The sequence below is a fragment of the Nerophis lumbriciformis genome, linkage group LG05, assembly GCF_033978685.3.
Source record: "Nerophis lumbriciformis linkage group LG05, RoL_Nlum_v2.1, whole genome shotgun sequence".
Taxonomy (NCBI): domain Eukaryota; kingdom Metazoa; phylum Chordata; class Actinopteri; order Syngnathiformes; family Syngnathidae; genus Nerophis; species Nerophis lumbriciformis.
This window is the reverse complement of record NC_084552.2, coordinates 36192924-36211223: the sequence shown is the minus strand read 5'-3', so window position 1 is coordinate 36211223 and position 18300 is coordinate 36192924. Positions and strand designations below refer to the sequence as shown.

At 39.2% G+C, this 18300-nt stretch overlaps 1 protein-coding gene across 2 annotated transcripts in view; it reads right to left on the bottom strand.

Moving 5' to 3' along the window:
* LOC133606564 (pleckstrin homology domain-containing family A member 5-like) overlaps positions 1–18300 on the bottom strand; it is a 148534-nt gene that overhangs the window by 36999 nt on the left and 93235 nt on the right. Inside the window, exons 10-16 of one of the 2 annotated variants that reach the window (XM_061960638.2) lie at positions 17688–17803; positions 15939–16160; positions 15198–15869; positions 8107–8393; positions 5541–5773; positions 5247–5330; positions 1952–2071 (exon numbers count right to left, since the gene is read on the bottom strand). In XM_061960638.2, coding sequence (XP_061816622.2) covers positions 1952–2071; positions 5247–5330; positions 5541–5773; positions 8107–8393; positions 15198–15869; positions 15939–16160; positions 17688–17803 — 1734 coding nt within the window. Of the gene's footprint in view, positions 1–1951; positions 2072–5246; positions 5331–5540; positions 5774–8106; positions 8394–15197; positions 16161–17687; positions 17804–18300 lie in introns of both variants that reach the window. The other variant, XM_061960637.2, reaches the window with a different exon arrangement.

The window sequence follows — 18300 nt, the reverse complement described above, 5'->3', positions numbered from 1 at the left end:
CTTGTTTTTAATGAATATTTAGGCCTACTAGGTTATTGTATTTTAATGTCGGTCATTATGGTGGTACTTGGAGAGCCAAGTCTTTTCTGAGGTGTTACTTGGTCAAAGAGGTTTAAGAACAACTGGTCTACATAACATGTAATGGTGGTGCGTTGGTTGAAAAAAAATGCATAGATTTTGTTTTACAGACCATCTTCAAGCCTGAAGCCGCTTTCTGACTGTCTTTTCAGAATGTGTCGTTTTCCTGAAGGTCTTGATTATGTGAAAAAGCCCTCCTCCAGGCCAAGCTCCCTTTGACTGCAGCTCCACCCCGTCAGCCATGCTGTAATTTTTAGCTTTTAATGTACGTCCCACTCCGTATGCGTCATATCTTGCTGCCAAGCAATTGTATTGTTTTTAGTCTTCAAAACCCGGGAAGCTAGCAATGGACAGATCAAAAAAGATAAACATTTCTGATGAAATTACATTTAATGCTTAATGGACAGATTAATATCCTTTTACAGTTGACATGATGAAGAAATTAAAAGGAGCACACACAGTGAAATAGACTTAGGTCATAATAAAATATAAATTGGCACTTCTTTGTTTTCCCTATTTTAGTTCAAGCGAATATGCCGCAGCTGTATGCCTTCAGAATATTGGAGCGAGTTGATTTTTTAAAATTCATTAATAAGATAAGGACAAGAGTATTTTTCTACTGCAGTTCAAAATAAAGTTTTGCTTCGTTACACCCAGAAATAAAATGTGAGTCGTTTTCTGTCTAGTGTATTATTTCATGAATGCTATTGCAAAAGTGTAATGAAACTAAGTGGTCATTTTAAGGATTTAACAGCTAGGTGGGTTTTATTTGATGGGAAAAGGGCTCAAATAGCTCTTTGTATGTTGAAGGTTGCACACCCTTGTGTTAGAGAAAAATAAGTACCATATTGACAATAACTTTGGACTACATCCATCCATCCATCCATTTTCTACCGCTTATTCCCTTTGGGGTCGCGGGGGGCGCTGGAGCCTATCTCAGCTACAATCGGGCGGAAGGCGGGGTACACCCTGGACAAGTCGCCACCTCATCGCAGGGCCAACACAGATAGACAGACAACATTCACACTCACATCCACACACTAGGGCCAATTTAGTGTTGCCAATCAACTTATCCCCAGGTGCATGTCTTTGGACTACATCTTACCAAAATAAAAATGGTGGACTTGCGCAAAGCTATTCAGGTAAACCTCCATCATATGTAACTATGACAAAATACGTCACTAGAGTCTCAAATTCCAAACGACTCATTTGGAAGGAGGCAAAAGTGTTTTACAAATATCCCTGCGAAATATCTCCATGGTTTGAATTCTAATTTTCGGTAGTTTATGGGGATCCCAAATACACAAAAACAGGTGCCAACAGGTAAGAAAAGTTGGTTTTGCATTATAGGACCCCTTTAAATAAGGGCTCACTTTGAACAAGAGAGTCTGTTTATTGAGTCCATGAAAAAAAAAAAATCACCAATTTGACAAAAAGAATCCCAACATTCTTTAAAAAGGATGTAATTGAGTCAAAAGCCAATTTATGGGAAGAACAATCAACTACCAATGTCACTAAATTGCACCACATTCAATTGAACTTGGAGCAGCTACCTTCTGACACATGCCACAGTTGATATATACATTGACATATCAACACAGAATACAAACACTGCAAGGTTGTGCATGCACATGCGCACTGTACACAAATAATATATAATCCCCATTGTAAAGTTATTAGCAAAATGTACAGACTATCAACAGGTCAATTTAAAAACACAATGTGACTCTTTGTAACATTAGATATACAGAACTATTTAAATTGTTTAAACTACTACAAGTTTATAAACTTTGCAAACAAATTTACAATGAGTGGACATTTTTGAGCACAACTGGACAGTATATGCTTATATATTCATACACTCAGTGCTGACCTTGGGGTTGGGCCCCTCCATGCCCAGGGCCATTAGCTGGGCTACTGTGTGCTCCCGCAGGCTGTTGAGCTCTGCCTGCTGCCGACGGAGCTTGATCAGCATCAGTGTGAGTTCCTCAGGCTGTGTATACAGGTAGCATCATACGGTGGAGGGGAAAAAAACAACGGCTACACTGAAAACACGGTGAGGTAACTGAGGACTCACAAAAAGTAATAGTAAGAATGGAACCACCTCCAGATAGATACATCCCAACACTGATTGACAGCCCAACAATTAATTGCACAACGATGCACTTAAACCAGCACCAGCAGACAATGTATGCAAGTTCAGTTGCACCCACGCAATGTAAGCCAAGTGGAAAAGACAACCACAAGTCACATTTTATATAGGTTTTAAATTATAGATGAGATGTGTGATGACTGCAAATCAAGTCCTGGCACATAGGGGAAAGAGTTTGGTAGGGGTTCTTGCAACTTCTGGATAATATCTAACTTAAATACATAAATGGCCCGAGGAAACAATGAAAAAAATAACAAATGTCTCATGGAGGAGCAACTGAAGGCTTACTTGTAAATAGGTGGGATGAGTACACTTTGCAGTGACATAAAAGATCAACGTGCAAATGTTTGCATGGAAATTGGTGCTGTGTTTACCATTGACCTGTAAACAGGCCAGTGACTGAATAGACAAGGGGTGTCCAAACTTACTCCATTTAAGACCAAGTAGCCTACAGGAAGAAAAAAGATTAAAATGTGAGGGGGAAGCATTATTTTATCTAAAGGGTATGTATGATTATTTTAATCTACATATAAAACACTTCCTTGTGGTCCATATTATATGTGTTGGATATTTGTGTTGGATATTTTTGGTGTAAATATTGGGTACATTTTGCTCCACAGTCACTTTTAAAACACGTTTTTTGAGTCTGTCTGCAAGGTGTTAGTTTGTGGAGGCGTTCCCAGATTGCAAATGAAACCATGCCCCACCCTCTCCGAAAGTATCATTCTTCAGCTTTTGAAAATGTACGCTGTTTAAATACATATCTTGAAGTCGTCACAGCAATTTTTTTTCCAGACACGGTCGAAAATAAATTTCATAAACATTATAAAAATTCACGCGGCCACAACAATAAGTACACCTGCACAATCTCAGATCTATTCAGACTCATAAAAACAGTATGTCACTGCATGTTGCACGTCATGCATGTTACACTTGCCAAGATTAGATTAAAATAATACTTCATCCTGCCTTTTTTCCTTGGACTTTGAAAGTCAAAGGACTAATAAGTAAACAAATAAGTATGTCCACCTCGCTGTGACATCACAATGTAGCCAGATTGCAAAACCCCGTGAACAGAGACATGCAAAACTGCATGTAAGCTCACGCCAAAATGCATTAACCTCATAATTTGGCGCTAGTTCATTGTTTAACAAAAGTATCCTACATGTATAAGGCAGAATAGACAAATTTCATCATAGGTCCCCTTTAAACTTGGGATGCCCCGATTGACATTTTTGGCCTCCGACCCGATTTCAAGTGTTGATCCGATACTTTGACAATACACTATGAAACTAAAATGTTTTACTGTAAGTAACTGAAGTATAATATTACAGTTGTTTACATCTTATCTTGTTAAATTTAGAATTTTTTATTATTGTTGTAGATCAAATGTTTTAAATTTGTGATTTTGAATGCAAACAAAATGAAGTGGCTAGTGCACAACAGCTAAACAAAAGCAAAAACTACTATTGGCTCCCATTTAAATAATTTGGGTTTTGCTCCCAAAACTTTCCTGAATCCAGAGACTTACTCCCTGTTTGTAAACGATAACAAATATTATCAAAAAATTATATTGTAATAATAAGAACAACAAAAACTAAAAATATCAATCGAATCACATTGGTATCATTTATATACTGATACTATACTAAGTATCGATAGAGTCGACATCTGGATTGATCACTACTACTTTACATTGAAGCTTTAGCGGTAAGCTTTTTGTGTCGTCCTGTTTAGGGTGTGTGTGTAGCATGCTTGCCATTCCTTTTCTTCTAGTCATCCAGTGATATTGATAATTGCAAGAAACTTAGTTAATTGTCCGCCATAGTGGTGAGGATTAGTATCTTAGAAGCGGTTTCTCAACGACGTGTTAGTTTCAGCTTGTTCTCAAATTTGAGCCGGTGTTCTGGCAAGACTCGCACCCTCCTGATATTCATGCAACTCCTGTATGTGTGTAACAAGGAATACAGAAATATAATTTTGAAGGAATCTTTCGCAGGAGTACAACCTTTATCTAAGCTATGGTAAAGATCAGTTAAAAAAGCAAATATCAGCCCAGAAAACCCTTTAACAAAGGAGCTGTCGCCGGCAACAATATTTGCAATGCTATATTTAAACTACCATTAATCTTGAACCATTTGTGCAATCAAAAAATGAAATTATGAAGCGCTACACTTTCAAGTAGTACATGTCATTACTGTAATCCAAGGCACTGCGTTACAGCAGCTCCACAAAGAAAATACAATAATACAAAGCTAAGTGGCGTTTGCGAAGGAGCACAAGCCTTTGTGGCAAAGAAGGACAGAAGATCGAGCTTTATATGACAAATTTGTGCAAAAAGTTACATTATATCGTGCTGTCTTTAATTGTCCTATGTTTGCTTTGATTTTGTTTGATTGCAAACATGTCCACTAAGTCAATACATCACTGATTCCAAGACTGTAGCAAAGACTCCTCCATACAAGAAAGATGGGTCCAAATTTCACATACCCGGTACTCTTAGTTGTTTTCTTGTTTATGTTCCTACTTCAAATAGTAAATTCAAAACCATTTATTCATGTACATTTTGGCTTTTATTGATTTAATTTTAGAACCCAGTGTGGAGTCAAAACATTTGCCCACCCCTGGTATAGAGTCGTAAGTCTTTCACACAGCAATTCAGCAAAATTTGCTCATCAGAATGGTAACAATAGATCATTTCATACAGAACCCAGCAAAGCAGGACATTGTCGTAACTCTGTGTGCACTCGCACAGTGACAAGATACTCCGTTTGCACACAGGCACTGCCTTGCCTGTTGAAGGCACATCTGTTTGTGTTAGAATCTGTCTTTGTTGGGTTTTGAGTAAAGGAAAAGGTTGATAATGCTGGATGTTTGATGCAGCACTTTGTAAAAGAAGCAACAGAGACAAAGTGGGGGAAAATAGATGCAGTCAGTAGTGACAAAGCAGCGAGCTGCATAAGCCAAATGCAGAAAGTCTCTTAAAAGTGTGTAAGTGCAGTGCTGTCACACTCACCGTCTTGCCTTGTAGTGACTGAGGAGTAATTGGCTGGGGAGGTACACCGGCTACTACAGGTCGGCGATCTAGTGTGCTTCCAAACTGAGGGGAAGAAAACATTTCTGTGAATAAGGCACAGAATGTTCTCATTGTTTTACTTTAACTCATCCATGGTAAGGTTAAAAGTCATTTTTGGTAAGTGTCATACCGTATATCAGAGCTGAAAAATATACTGCTATACAATATCAATGGTCAATATGTCCCATATTGACCATATTGTTTTTTGTGCCAGCCTAATGTCCTGTCCTCTACCTTGGCTAGGTGTGTCCTGTGCCGACGCTCGAGTGTCCCATCTTCTCTTACGAGCGGTGACGACGCCTCCGAGAAGGAGCTGTTGGCGTTGGGAACACTTTGCTGGCAGGGAGCGGGGAGGGTGTTGTAGAGGGCTAACGAGCCGTGAGATGGTGAGGCGGGAATAGAGTGTACCGCCGAATGTTCTGATATGTTGCCCATTGTCTTTGTGCTGGGAAGGGTGCCATAATGACCTGCAGCAAACAATCAAAGCGAAAGACAAAGGAATAGCAGCATGTTGCACTTGTTAGGAAAGTGAATAGTAATTGAAAATATGATCCTGACACTTTGGATGCAAAAAAATAACAATTATGTGAAGTCATCGTCTGCATCCCAACAAAGTCTTTTTTTGGTCAATTCAGGTTTTCTGTTTTGCGTTTCCAGTTCTCTCCGCTATGTTTCTGGCAGCTTACTGTCTTGACTGGAGCAGAGCAGCGAGGCTCACCAGGAAGACCCCAGATTATTCCTCATGGTACCTGCGTGCATGTATACCTGAGTCTTCCTGTTTGTGCCATTATTTCCCTGCTACCCTTTGCGCGATACTAGCTTCCATGCTCAGTGTTAATATCACTGGTAGTGTTTCATCTGTATTGCGTTCGGTTTGATTTAAGACACACCATAATTGAATCGGGGGAACACTTTCGTTTATTTGTATTTATAGCTGCACCTGATGAAGTCAGTGAACAATAAATAGTATTTTTCCAAACAGACATTTTTAGTGTAATTATTAAGGATGTCCTGACCAACATTTTTGGCCTTCAATCCCCATCCTATCTTCCGGCCTCAGATCCGATCCAATTTCCAGTCCTGATCCTAATATTTTAACAATAGATTATAGAACTGAAAATGTTTTATAGCAAGTAACTCAAGTAAACACAATTACACAGTTTTATAAAGCTTATTTAAATACATCTCAAATTGGCTAGTGTTGTTGTAAATCGGATTTCTTGTAGTTAATGCTACATACTTTTTTAAACAAATTAAAAAAGGTGCTACTGCACAATAACTAAACAAAAACAACTATTGGCTCCCATTTAAATTATTTGGGTTTAACGCTCAAAGCCTTCCTGTATCAAGAGACTTACTCCCTGACTTTGTAAAAAATAACAAAATCCCAAAAAGTATTTCATATTAAGAACAAGAAAAAGAAAAAATGTCGAGCTACTCACTTTACTGTCATTTACATACTGATACTATACTAGGATTTATGGTATCGACATCTGGATCGATCAACCCTGGAGATTTAGCACTTCGCTTCTTGTGTCGTCCTGCTCGGTGTGTGTTTGTAGCATGCTTAGCCATTCCTCTTCCTCTATTTCTCCAGTGATAATGCTACTTGCAAGAAACTGAGTTTATTTTCCACCATGATGGTGAAAATTAGTATCTTAGAAGCAGTTTCACGCTCGGATAGACGGCGTCAGCGTTGCAGATTTTTTTTAATATTTGAGCGAATGTTCTGTCAAGACACATATCCTCCTGGAATTCATGCAACTCCTGCATGTGTGTAAAAAGGAATCAGATAATGTAATTGTGTCCCCCTGAGCATGCATCCCTTTTGAAGGACTATTTCACGCGAGTACAATCCTTATTGACATAGCTTTATTCAAGATCGGCCGAACACGGCAGCTTATCAGCCGATCAAAAGGCAAACATCTTATCCATTCCCGTGATGGAGCTCACGACATCTCTAGTAATTATGGAACAATAATACCAGATATTTATATGAACTAAACTGATCCTGTTACATAAATTCTTAGGCTCTGTCTCAATTCCTGTACTTCCATACATACGGTACTTACACTTTCCCTTTTTAGTGCATAAGCGTGTTCAAACAGCATCCATCCATCCATCCATTTTCTACCGCTTGTCCCGGTCGGGGTTGCGGGGGATGCTGGAGCCTATCTCAGCTGCATTCGGGCGGTAAGCGTGGTACACCCTGGACAAGTCGCCACCTCATCACAGGGCCAACACAGATAGACAGACAACATTCACACTCACGTTCATTCACTAGGGCCAATTTAGTGTTGCCAATCAACCTATCCCCAGGTGCATGTCTTTGGAGGTGGGAGGAAGCCGGAGTACCCAGAGGGAACCCACGCAGTCACGGGCAGAACATGCAAACTCCACACAGAAAGATCCAGCAAAGTACGACAAAACCCAGTGCATTGTCAATGATGTTGTTCCCATCAATACAGCCCAAAAGGTGAGTGCGCAGTCATGGACACTAACACCACCAATTGGCACCATCTTGGTTACACAGCAGAGGAGGAGGGACTAAGTTTGGTGGTTGCAAATTACAATTAAAAAGAAGATTAAAGAGGGGATACAATATTGATTTGGTACAGCACTACACTGTCAAGGGTAGCGCTCTCAGCAACTCAATGTACATAGTAAACATTTTCTAGTTTATTGGCAGTGACGGAAGTATTTGATTTGATACACAGCCCTATTCTTCTGTTCTTTTTAGTCGTTTTAGTTGAAATGGTTACAATTTCATTCACTTGTTGTCAAACTTTGGTGTCTGTACCTGCTGGTTGAGCCAGACTTTGCCGGGAGAAGGCGTGCCTCTGTTGCCACTCATACAGCTGCCACATGGTGTCGTCCCTCATCGATCTCCTCTTCTCTGCCGTGGTGACAGTGCAGGTTGAGGCGGGTCGAAGAGCCCGGTCGTACACCGAGCCTGCTGTACTGCAGATGCTGTCAGGCCTTATCATGCTGTTACGGGGCAGTGTGCGGTAGCCCTCCGGGTATCTGGGAACCAACTGAGCACGGTGGCTAGGCATGTTTCTGGGCAAGGTCTGGTAGGAGTTAATGCTGTGAAATTAAAGAAAAAGTAAATGGGAAACTGGAGGTATCTGATTAGATCACTGTCAGGTATGATGACACAAAAAAATGCTGTTTTAAATTAAACTTTGTGGATTGATGGAAATATAATTCATTAAATAGTAAATTCTTATTTCTGTGCACGGAAAGGGCAAACATATTTTTCAGTAATATTACAAAATCATAGGGATGTAACGGTATCAAAATCTCACCAAACTATATTATCACGGTATTAAGGCCACGGTGCTATATTATTGTGGTATACGTCCCCCACCAAAAAAAAAACACTTAAAAATGCCATAGTGTGTAAAATGAAGTGGCAGGAATTTTTAGGATGGACACACTGTAACTGAACACAAACATAATGCTCAAATGTTCTAATTATATAATCATATTTCTTACTGCAAACAAGTATTTTAAGTGCAAAGAATTGTGCAGGAACAATCACTGTTTCAAGCAAAAAAAACAACTTACATTCGAGTATCTTTTAAGTGAAAACGTAACAGCCAGTGTAAAATAAAAATGTTAAGTTTGGAGTCTTTCAACTTTTATTTTGAGAAGCAGTGTCCTCTACAGTGGACATTTTTATAGCAGTTTGGAAAATGCTCTTTCTCAGAATAGTTAACTAAAAATTTTACTTTTAACAATGTAAATACCTCACACACTGATGTTAATCTTTGCTAGCTTCAAATATATTTTCTGGGTGACGGCTTGTGAGATGATGACTTGTCCAAGATGTACGCTACCTTCTTCCCGAGTGCAGCTGCATAGGCTTCAGTTTGACTATTATCCACACAAACATGCAATGTTCACACAAATACGGATGTCTTAAAACACATTTTTTTCCTTGGGTTCGTCTTTTTTCCCCCCCGGCCAGAGTGGAGATTTTAAAAATCTCATAGCGTTTGTGTGGGAATCGGTAAAACTGAGCTTTTTGGTTTATGTCGTAAAAAATTACATTATGACATGTTTTTTTTAACCCTATTTAACAATAGAATCTGACTATAATGACATTTTACATTTAATATTGTATTCTATCAATGAAGAGCTGTGTACCACCAAGTCATTTGTGGTAGCAATTCTTTCTGATTGATCAAAACAGCATACACTTTTTTTTTTATGTGGACAGAGATTTGTTTTAAACTTTACTGGTATGAATGTTGTTTTTTTGTTTTGTTTTTACATCAGAGGGGCAAAAGGTTGTTTTGTAATGGCCTGAGACAAACATGTGCACACAAATGTTGATTATAGAAAGCAATAGAAATAAAGACTTTAAAATAATCTTAGAATCTTAAACTACATAAAACTAGATTCAGGTTACATGGTTTTGAAAATGTATTTTTGTAATACTTGGGAGGCTTTTTTTGTAACTCTTTTTTGATGAACCGACAACACATCCATCCATTTTCTACCGCTTATCCCTTGATACCGCGGGGGGTGCTGAAGCCTATCTCAGCTACTATCGGGCGGAAGGCGGGGAACACCCTGGACAAGTCGCCACCTCATCACAGGGCCAACACAGATAGACAGACAACATTCACACTCACATTCACACACTAGGGCCAATTTAGTGTTGCCAATCAACCTGCATGTCTTTGGAAGTGGGAGGAAGCCGGAGTACCAGGAGGGAACCCACGCAGTCACGGGAAAAACATGCAAACTCCACACAGAAAGATCCCGAGCGCAGGATCGAACCCAGGACCTTCGTATTGTGAGGCAGATGCACTAACCCCTCTATCACTGTGCTGCCCCAAATTAATTTTAACATTTTTAATGGGCCATTGTCATCCCAGTGCTAATTATGCTGCTCCAATATGACCAGAATTGTGATTATTATTAATATTGACTACTGACACAGTGTTATTATTGTACTAATGTGGTCATTGTGAATTTTGATTCAAAATAAGCATCCTTAGTTAAAGATGTACTCAGGTATACCCAATATCCTGGCCTTTGTAGAAGGTGAAATATTCAGCTGAGTGACTAAAGGGAAGGCTTGTTTTAGGGTATATAAGAGGGTTTGGAGGATATTGTATATTTTATAACTCAATTAAACGATCCCTGAAAGAAAGAAAATAATCCACAAAGACAAAATAAAGATATTCCATGATTTATGCAATTGTTTCTTCGCATGTGATACAGGGACCAGATGATAAATTGTACACGTGACTATGGAGATGACTAAGAACTGACATTCTGTCATGTAAATAAAATGAATAAAATAATCGATTTGAAATATATCAAACAATCATATCTGCTGTGATCTGCCGCTGTATAGAAAATAAACATAGGACAAACTTTTTCCTATTTTGTGCCACAGCACGGCATCCGTGATGGTAAAGACGGGAAATGATGACGAAGACTGTAGAACAGGAAATTAAGTCATGGGGCTGGAAAGCGAGTTGGAAAGTGAGCAGCGTGTCTAGAGACATGTGTGAATACCGTGTCTTAATATTCGTTTTTAACCTTCTATTGCACCCAACCACAGTGACAATGCTCTTCTGACACTGACCACATAAGCTACTTATTGATGGGTAGTGGGAGAGCTTAATGCTGAAAGCAGTGCCTTGGGGCGCTGCGTTGCTCCTGTGTTGCTTTGAATGGGTAACTTAATGGCTGTTAAACGTCTGCACTCCCAACTGAGATGCACTTTTGTGGTCACACAAAAAGCTTTAAACGTTTTATAGTGAGCAAGGTCAGCAGAAAAATAGAGGAATCAAAACAAAAGAAGCAGAAAAGCTTTAAAATCTTGCAGAGGAGTGGAGGATTCAGTAGTAGTAATAGCAAGTTAGTATGTGCATGGAAGCATTAAATTATCATCATCTTTGTAAAAGAAAACCCTACGTTTTTGGCTTTAGGGTACCAGATTTGCTTGAGCGCAGCATAGCTAACCGGAATGTGATCGCTTCTCTACAGTTACATTTAGGATGCACACATTAACGTGTGCAGCATGTGTGGTGTGAGTGAGAAAGGAGGGGGTGGGTTGATAATTGATACAAACACGTGTAACTATTGCCAATGCTAACCTACAGTTACATTTCCAAACTTTTACAATAGAAAGCAATAGAATGACCAAGATTAGTACACAGTCAAAAAACCAAGATGTGTCATTTAATTAATGTGATTGTCAATTACTCTTGACTTTTTATTTCAGATCTACAGTCGTGGTGTACACAGGCATTCAATTAACTAAGTGAATAAGTAAGTAATATGGTGTTCACCAAATGCTTCACAGTTTAGGTTATCATGGGAAAGGGCAAATTGTTCCACACACTTGAAGACACGACTCAAAGGCCAAACAGGTCACCTTTCGTTTTAATTTTGTTGGAAGGACAGACAACAAAAAGTTGATCGGATGACCTCAGATATCAGCAGAGAACATTTAGTTGAATGAAATCCTGCATATGTTTATCCAACTGTATTACACACTGATATTATGTGCACATGTTAACTATTCCCTATCTGTAATATGTTAAAGGGACCTATGAAGATTTTATTCTACATTTAAATCTCTTCATTGTGGTCTAGATGATATGTATTGGATATATTTTGGTCTAAATTTTGCTCCACGGCCACTTGTTTAACCGGTTTTCTGAGTTTGTCTTCAATCAATCAATCAATCAATCAATCGAGGTTTACTTATATAGCCCTTAATCACAAACGTCTCAAAGGGCTGCACAAGCCACAATGACATCCTTGGCTCAGATCCCACATCAGGGCAATAATGTTTGTGTGTGGAGGCATTCCCAGATTGTAAATGAAACAACGCTACGCCCTCTCCAAAAGTATCATAATTTATCTTTTGAAAATGTACACTGTTTAAATATATATCTTTAAGTCGATGCTATTTTCTTCCACCAGAGACGATTGAAAATAACCTTCATAAACATCACAAAGTTAAGTACACCTTCACTCACTGATCAAAACAGAGTCAGAGTCCAGAACCGCATAAAAATATAATTTTTTGCCAGCATTTATGTCACTGCAGTTTTGTTATGGGCATGCCACAATTAGATGAAAATAATACTTTACCCTTCCTTCTCCTTGAATTTTCCGCAAACTAAGTCATAATGTTGCCACCTTTTTCCGTCAGAGTTCAGCAGCTAATTACATTTTGTTGCGGCCCAAATGTCGCGGTCAAATAAAAACGGAAGGGTATATCTTATAGTATTTATTTATTCAAAAGACATAGAGCAGGCGGGAGGGCATGAAACGAGAAGGAATATACACGCATGTTCAAGCGGCAATAGTCTCAATTGTGTGGGCTCAGAAAAGGGGGAGGAGGCATTCCAACACAATATGTCCTAGAATGCCCACATAAGTATGTCCGTCAATCTGTGACGTTACTGATTCCCCGCTGTTAAAACAACACCCCAAAACCCTGCGAATAGAGGCATTCAAAACTGTGTGTAAACTTACGCCAAAATGCATGAACCTTTTGGTTTTAGCTATGCCATTGTTTAACAGCAGTATCCAATATGTTACATTTATAAGTCAGAAAAGAGGAAATTCATCATAGGTCCCTTTAAATAGTTTATGTTGTGCTGTTGCCACTAGGCCAAGATGCTCTTGTAAAAAAGATTTGATTTAATCATAATTAGTTTACATACTGGTAAACTAAAAGGTAAAAATATACATGGTTTCCCCCCAGCTTGTCAATAAACTTGTGGTGGTGGTGGCATAGCTCAGGGGTGTGGTCAATATGACACCATCATATAATTTGTCGATGATGCGTATACTTTCTATAAAAAAAGGCTTAAAATTTTTTCAATACATTTAACAACTAATCTGTGTTATTAGTAATTGGTATTAACATTGTTTTTCTTATATTAAATCGTTTTGCTCTATTTTTATAATTATTATTATTGTACAGTGTAACACAGGCGATGTACCAGTGATGGCTACTGGTCTTTCAAGTAGGGGAAGTTAATATTCAGCTATAGGTTGCATTCACCTGACCGTCTCATTAAACTATGTGAGGCATGAAGTGGTGGACCAGCAAGCATCTGTCATAGCATCCTGGGCTGGATTTTTTCCTTACTTGAAGAAAAAAAGAAAGATGCCCTATGCTTGCGTTGTTTTAGGCTGTTGGAACTGTTCAAATCGGGAAAAAGACATACGTTTCTTTAGAGATCTTCGAGAGGTAATCAAGAAGGGTGAAAGATGTCAAGATTTTACGAAAGACGACGAGAAAAGGGGCATGCACTTCAGTCCAACGGAGCAGAGTTGAAGAACGCACAAGATTGTAGTGATCACTTTGTTAAAGGTTTATTTGATATACATTTAATGTTTTATATTCCTCATTTAAGTATTACCTTGATATATTTGTAGTTGATCTTAATTCGCATTTTTGCTACAAGTGTTTTGTAAAGCACCGACTCAGCGAGTCTAAATAAAAGAAAGCAAATGTGAGCAAAACCTAAAATAGATAAGCTTTAACAAAAGGCAGCAATCATAAACTAAGTTTTCAGCACATACACAACTTTGAGATCTATAGTTATATTTTGATAAAGACGGGGGAAAACATGCATCCTCATAATGGCGCATGCAACAACAATTAAGCAACAAACATGGCTGTAAAACTGAAATTAAATCATAAAATGCAACCTTACCCGAGCAAAAACGATGCATGATTTATTCAAGAGAGTCTTGACACCAATGTCCTTGACCCAGCTAAACACAAAAAAGTTGTAGACCACAGTGCTTTTCCAAGTTTTCATCTGTTTTGTCGTGTAGAATAATGTCTGGAGCACCGGATAGTTCGACATGTCTAGGAACTCAATAGACAGTTAATCCTTGGGATCACACGACAAATATTTTTTTGATGATGTATAGGGATAGATTACGTTGCTTAGTTACATTTTTTTGCTCGTATCTGCTTTTAGTGGTAAGATCTAGGCCCCTTGCCTACTCAGATAGTTCGCACACTGTTTGCAGCACAGTAGCCAGATTTGTTTGGTGGTCCACTACTTTGTTTACTTTTGTTCAAAAGTCAAGCGACGAAATACACTAAACATTAGTACAGTCTCCACTCTCCAATAACAGATAAAAGATATAAAGACGCTATATTTTACAAGATTGTAAAATGCTACCTGTCAACAGGAACAACGGAATTAAAATTTAAAAATGCTCGGGCACTGTTTTATATATCAAGATTGTTCAATTTACTGTCAATCAAAATGGGATACAGCCTTAGACAGATCATCCAATCATCATGCGGAAGCCCGGCGCCCTGTACTCAACCGTATACTTGTTGACCCATTTGACTTATTGGCTCTTTTGCTATAAAGAGTGAAGAATTCTTCATCAAGGCTCACTTTTGGCAGAAGCTTACATGTGGAGGCCCCCGCTCGCGGTGCGTAGGTACGCAATCGACAATGCTTTCGTGAAAGTAAGATCAACGCTGTAACATTTATCTGTGACCTGTTTTAAAAAATGCTTGTAAAATCTTCCAGAAGACCTGACCTCTGACGGTTCAACAAAAGAAAGCGAGTAGTTTAACAGTGGTATCATTGGCATACTTGAAGTGGGATTGGTTAAGGACTACAAGCGTATGGCCACATTCTGTTTTACAGTCCACAGCTCCAAACGAGTTATTTTAAAACCATGTTTCTGAAAAAAATATAGGCGTATTTAATATCCTATTTGCCAGAGTAATTAGCACTGATTCTGACAAGTGGGGCTGGTAAACTTTCCAAAGCCATACCTGTACTCCAGATGGTTCAATGACATATTTTAAGTTTAGTTTGGAAACAACAAACTTTAGCCCAAAAATCCAGGCACAATATGGATTACCTTCTGATGTCCTCTTCTGTCCCTCTTGCCCTGTGGGTCCGTGTTGAGTGCTCCGACTGCTGGAAAGAGTTGCTTCTGGACATCCTCGCTTGTTCCTGGACTGGAGTCACTCGGCTTGTAACCTGGTTTTCGCGTTCCACTGGCAGACTGTAGTCGCTTGTATGATCTCCTGACCCCGATGCAGTGACGTGTGCGGGCTTTGACAGGGTGATGTTAGCCTGCTGGCCTTGGCGGGATGCAGACACTGCCGCTGCAATGGCAGCTGCCTGAGCTGGCTGCAGCTTGAGCTTAGTGCGAGAAGTCTCAGCTACAGGAGCTTGCTGAAAGCAGAATTTATCCCCATGACGTAGCGTCGCATACTTTTCCAAGTCTCTCAGGTTAGCGTATTTATCCCCTTCTCGGAGTGTACTATATTTCCTAACTTCCTTCAAAGTGCCGTATTTGTCCACAACTTGTAACGTGCCATATTTATTTGGCGTCTCTTTTAAAGACAGCTGTCTCCTCACTTCCCTTTGAGGGATGTATTTATGTGTGTCTTTCATCAGGCTGGGCCGGTCTCCAACTTTTTGCAGCGCATATTTATTATCAACTTTAGTGTGAGCGTAGTTTTTGTCAGCTGGTGTCACTGTGTATTTTTCATCCACTTTCTGTACAGAGCACTTTCCCAGGTCCCTGTGAAAGGGGTACATTTCTTCATCCTTGCAATGGATGTAGCTTACTCCGTCCTGCTTTAAACAATACCTCTCCACGTCTTTCTGTAATGTGTAGTACTCTCGTTCCTTCTGGCTGTGGATTCTCTCTGCATCTTTTAGCCGCTTGTCATCCACCTTTGATAAACAGTTTTGATGCACAGGCTTCCGATTTCGCTCATTGTTCTCCATCTCGGGTTGGCGGAAGACTCTGTTATTCTGTATGTTGTTAAGCTCCTGAGGTGCTCGCTGATCTACTTTCATCGAGTCCAACCTGGGGAAACAGTAACAACAAAAAGAAAATGTGAAAAAAAGTACCAACGCTTGGTCTCTTGTGGTATTGCAAAAAACAAAGAAAACGCAAAAAACATTCAGAGTTGATCCTATGATGCAAATTGAACTGGAAAAAAAAGAGAAATGTACATAATTTGTCATATTTAATTTTGTCTTCCGAGCCTACCTTGTTCCTCGCTCCGATTACCGGTAAGTGTTGTTTTCCCTGTTTTATCTGCACTTTTGAACACTAAGTTTATTTAGTGTTTTTTCAGTTGCTAGATTTTAATCCCAGTTCTGCCTGTTGTGTTTTGTTTGCACTGTGTTTTTCTCCATTTCTTTTGTATTATACACTTTTGTTGTTTAGTATACAGTGGAACCTTGATTTCATTAATATACAGTGGAACCTTGATTGAGTATGAACTTTTCTATTTACAAACCACAGACTGTTTAAAAATATGCTTTGGTGTACGAACCTTTTCCCCGTGTATGAACGTTCCATCCATATATTGGGTTCCTCCCAGCGCGGACATTTTGTGCCAGGCAGCACCCCCGACGTGGGCAGCTGATCAATCTCTAGTGCTCAGTCATTCAGCAGATCAGAGCTGTCCTTAGCTACTTTGCTAGTATGTTAGTTGTTTTTGTTTTTTAATTTGTAGCCTTTTTACAGCATGTATCTAGTTTTGCTGGATTAATATGAGTCCAAAGAAAGCAATGGACAATCGATGTTTGGCTTGAAACATTCAGGAAGTATAGACTGCGTTGTCGACACTGGCTCCCGGTCCTCCCGTTCCTTCCGTTCCCTTCCGCCGCACGCAATGCAGATTAACTGACAAGGTAAAGTGAATTTTTTATTTATTCACAATCATTTTAGCAACCTGGCTGTCAAAGGTAAAGAGTTTTGTGATTTTAAACTGTATGTGCACCACAAGGCTAGTGAAAGTGTGTGTGCGTGCCAGTAGGGTCGCTGCCATTGAGGACAGCTTAGCTATTTATTGTTGTTTTGGCTTTGTTATTAAATAGAAAGTTGATCCATCACCCTCTTGTTATGTTTGTTTGATAGACAGTACTGTATAGCGCTTTATATTGTGTACAAAGTGTACAAACCTTTACGAAACAAAGCACTTTTGTCATGGCAGGAACCCATTACTCATGTTTACATTGTTTTTATGGAGAAATGTGCTTTAACATACAAACTTTTAATGAAACAATTAAGTTCGTAAATAAAGGTTCCACTCTATCTTTCTAATAAACCGTGCTGTATGACATTTTATGACTTTCATGTCTGAGTCTGCGTGCAAAACCTAGCCAAACTTTCAGAGGGATGAACAGGATTTGACCATGATGGTATGGTGCCATTAATAATCTAGTGTCTCGGATGCCAATTACATCTTTACTTGGCACATTTAGACACATGCACAAGGATACTAAAGATAATGAATATAGCTGGTCACAATGTGTGGCTCTACAGTATATAATGACAACTTTGTGTATCAGTGGCTTTTCCCCCCTGTATGTTAGCACCGACCTTTTGGCGGGTTCACTGTGGACGAGCGCTGCATCTGTCATGACTTTCATCCAGGACTCCATTTCTTTGGCCGTGTCGGTGCAAAAATAGTATGTCCTCATATTGGGGTGAGTGGCCTGTCAAATAAAGAGAAAACATGGAGTTATTTTAAGTACCATTATCATGTCTCGACATCATTACTGTTGTTGTTTGTTTATTTCCTACTTATCATCCTGTCTGGGGTGAGATGGAGCTTCTCCTAGCTGACTTTGGGTGAGAAATGGGGTACACCTTGAACTGGTTGCTAGTCAATCACAAGACACATACTGTGCAGGCGAGGAAATAAGTACACAATCCCCTGCTGAAGAACAGCATCGTATTTGTATTAGGGCTATCAAACTTAACGAGTTAATTCATGCGATTAATCAAAAAAAAGTATCACATTAATCATAAACACACTTATATTAATCATCCAATTTATTTTGACTGTACAAGCTCTTTTACCTTTACCGCTATACGGTCAGTGATCAGATCTATGCATGGGTCAGTAAAAATAAATGAGTGAGAATACTCCGACTGGTGTGCTTGCTGGCAAATTTCACAGCCTGAAATAACTTTAGATAAAACTGTTAAC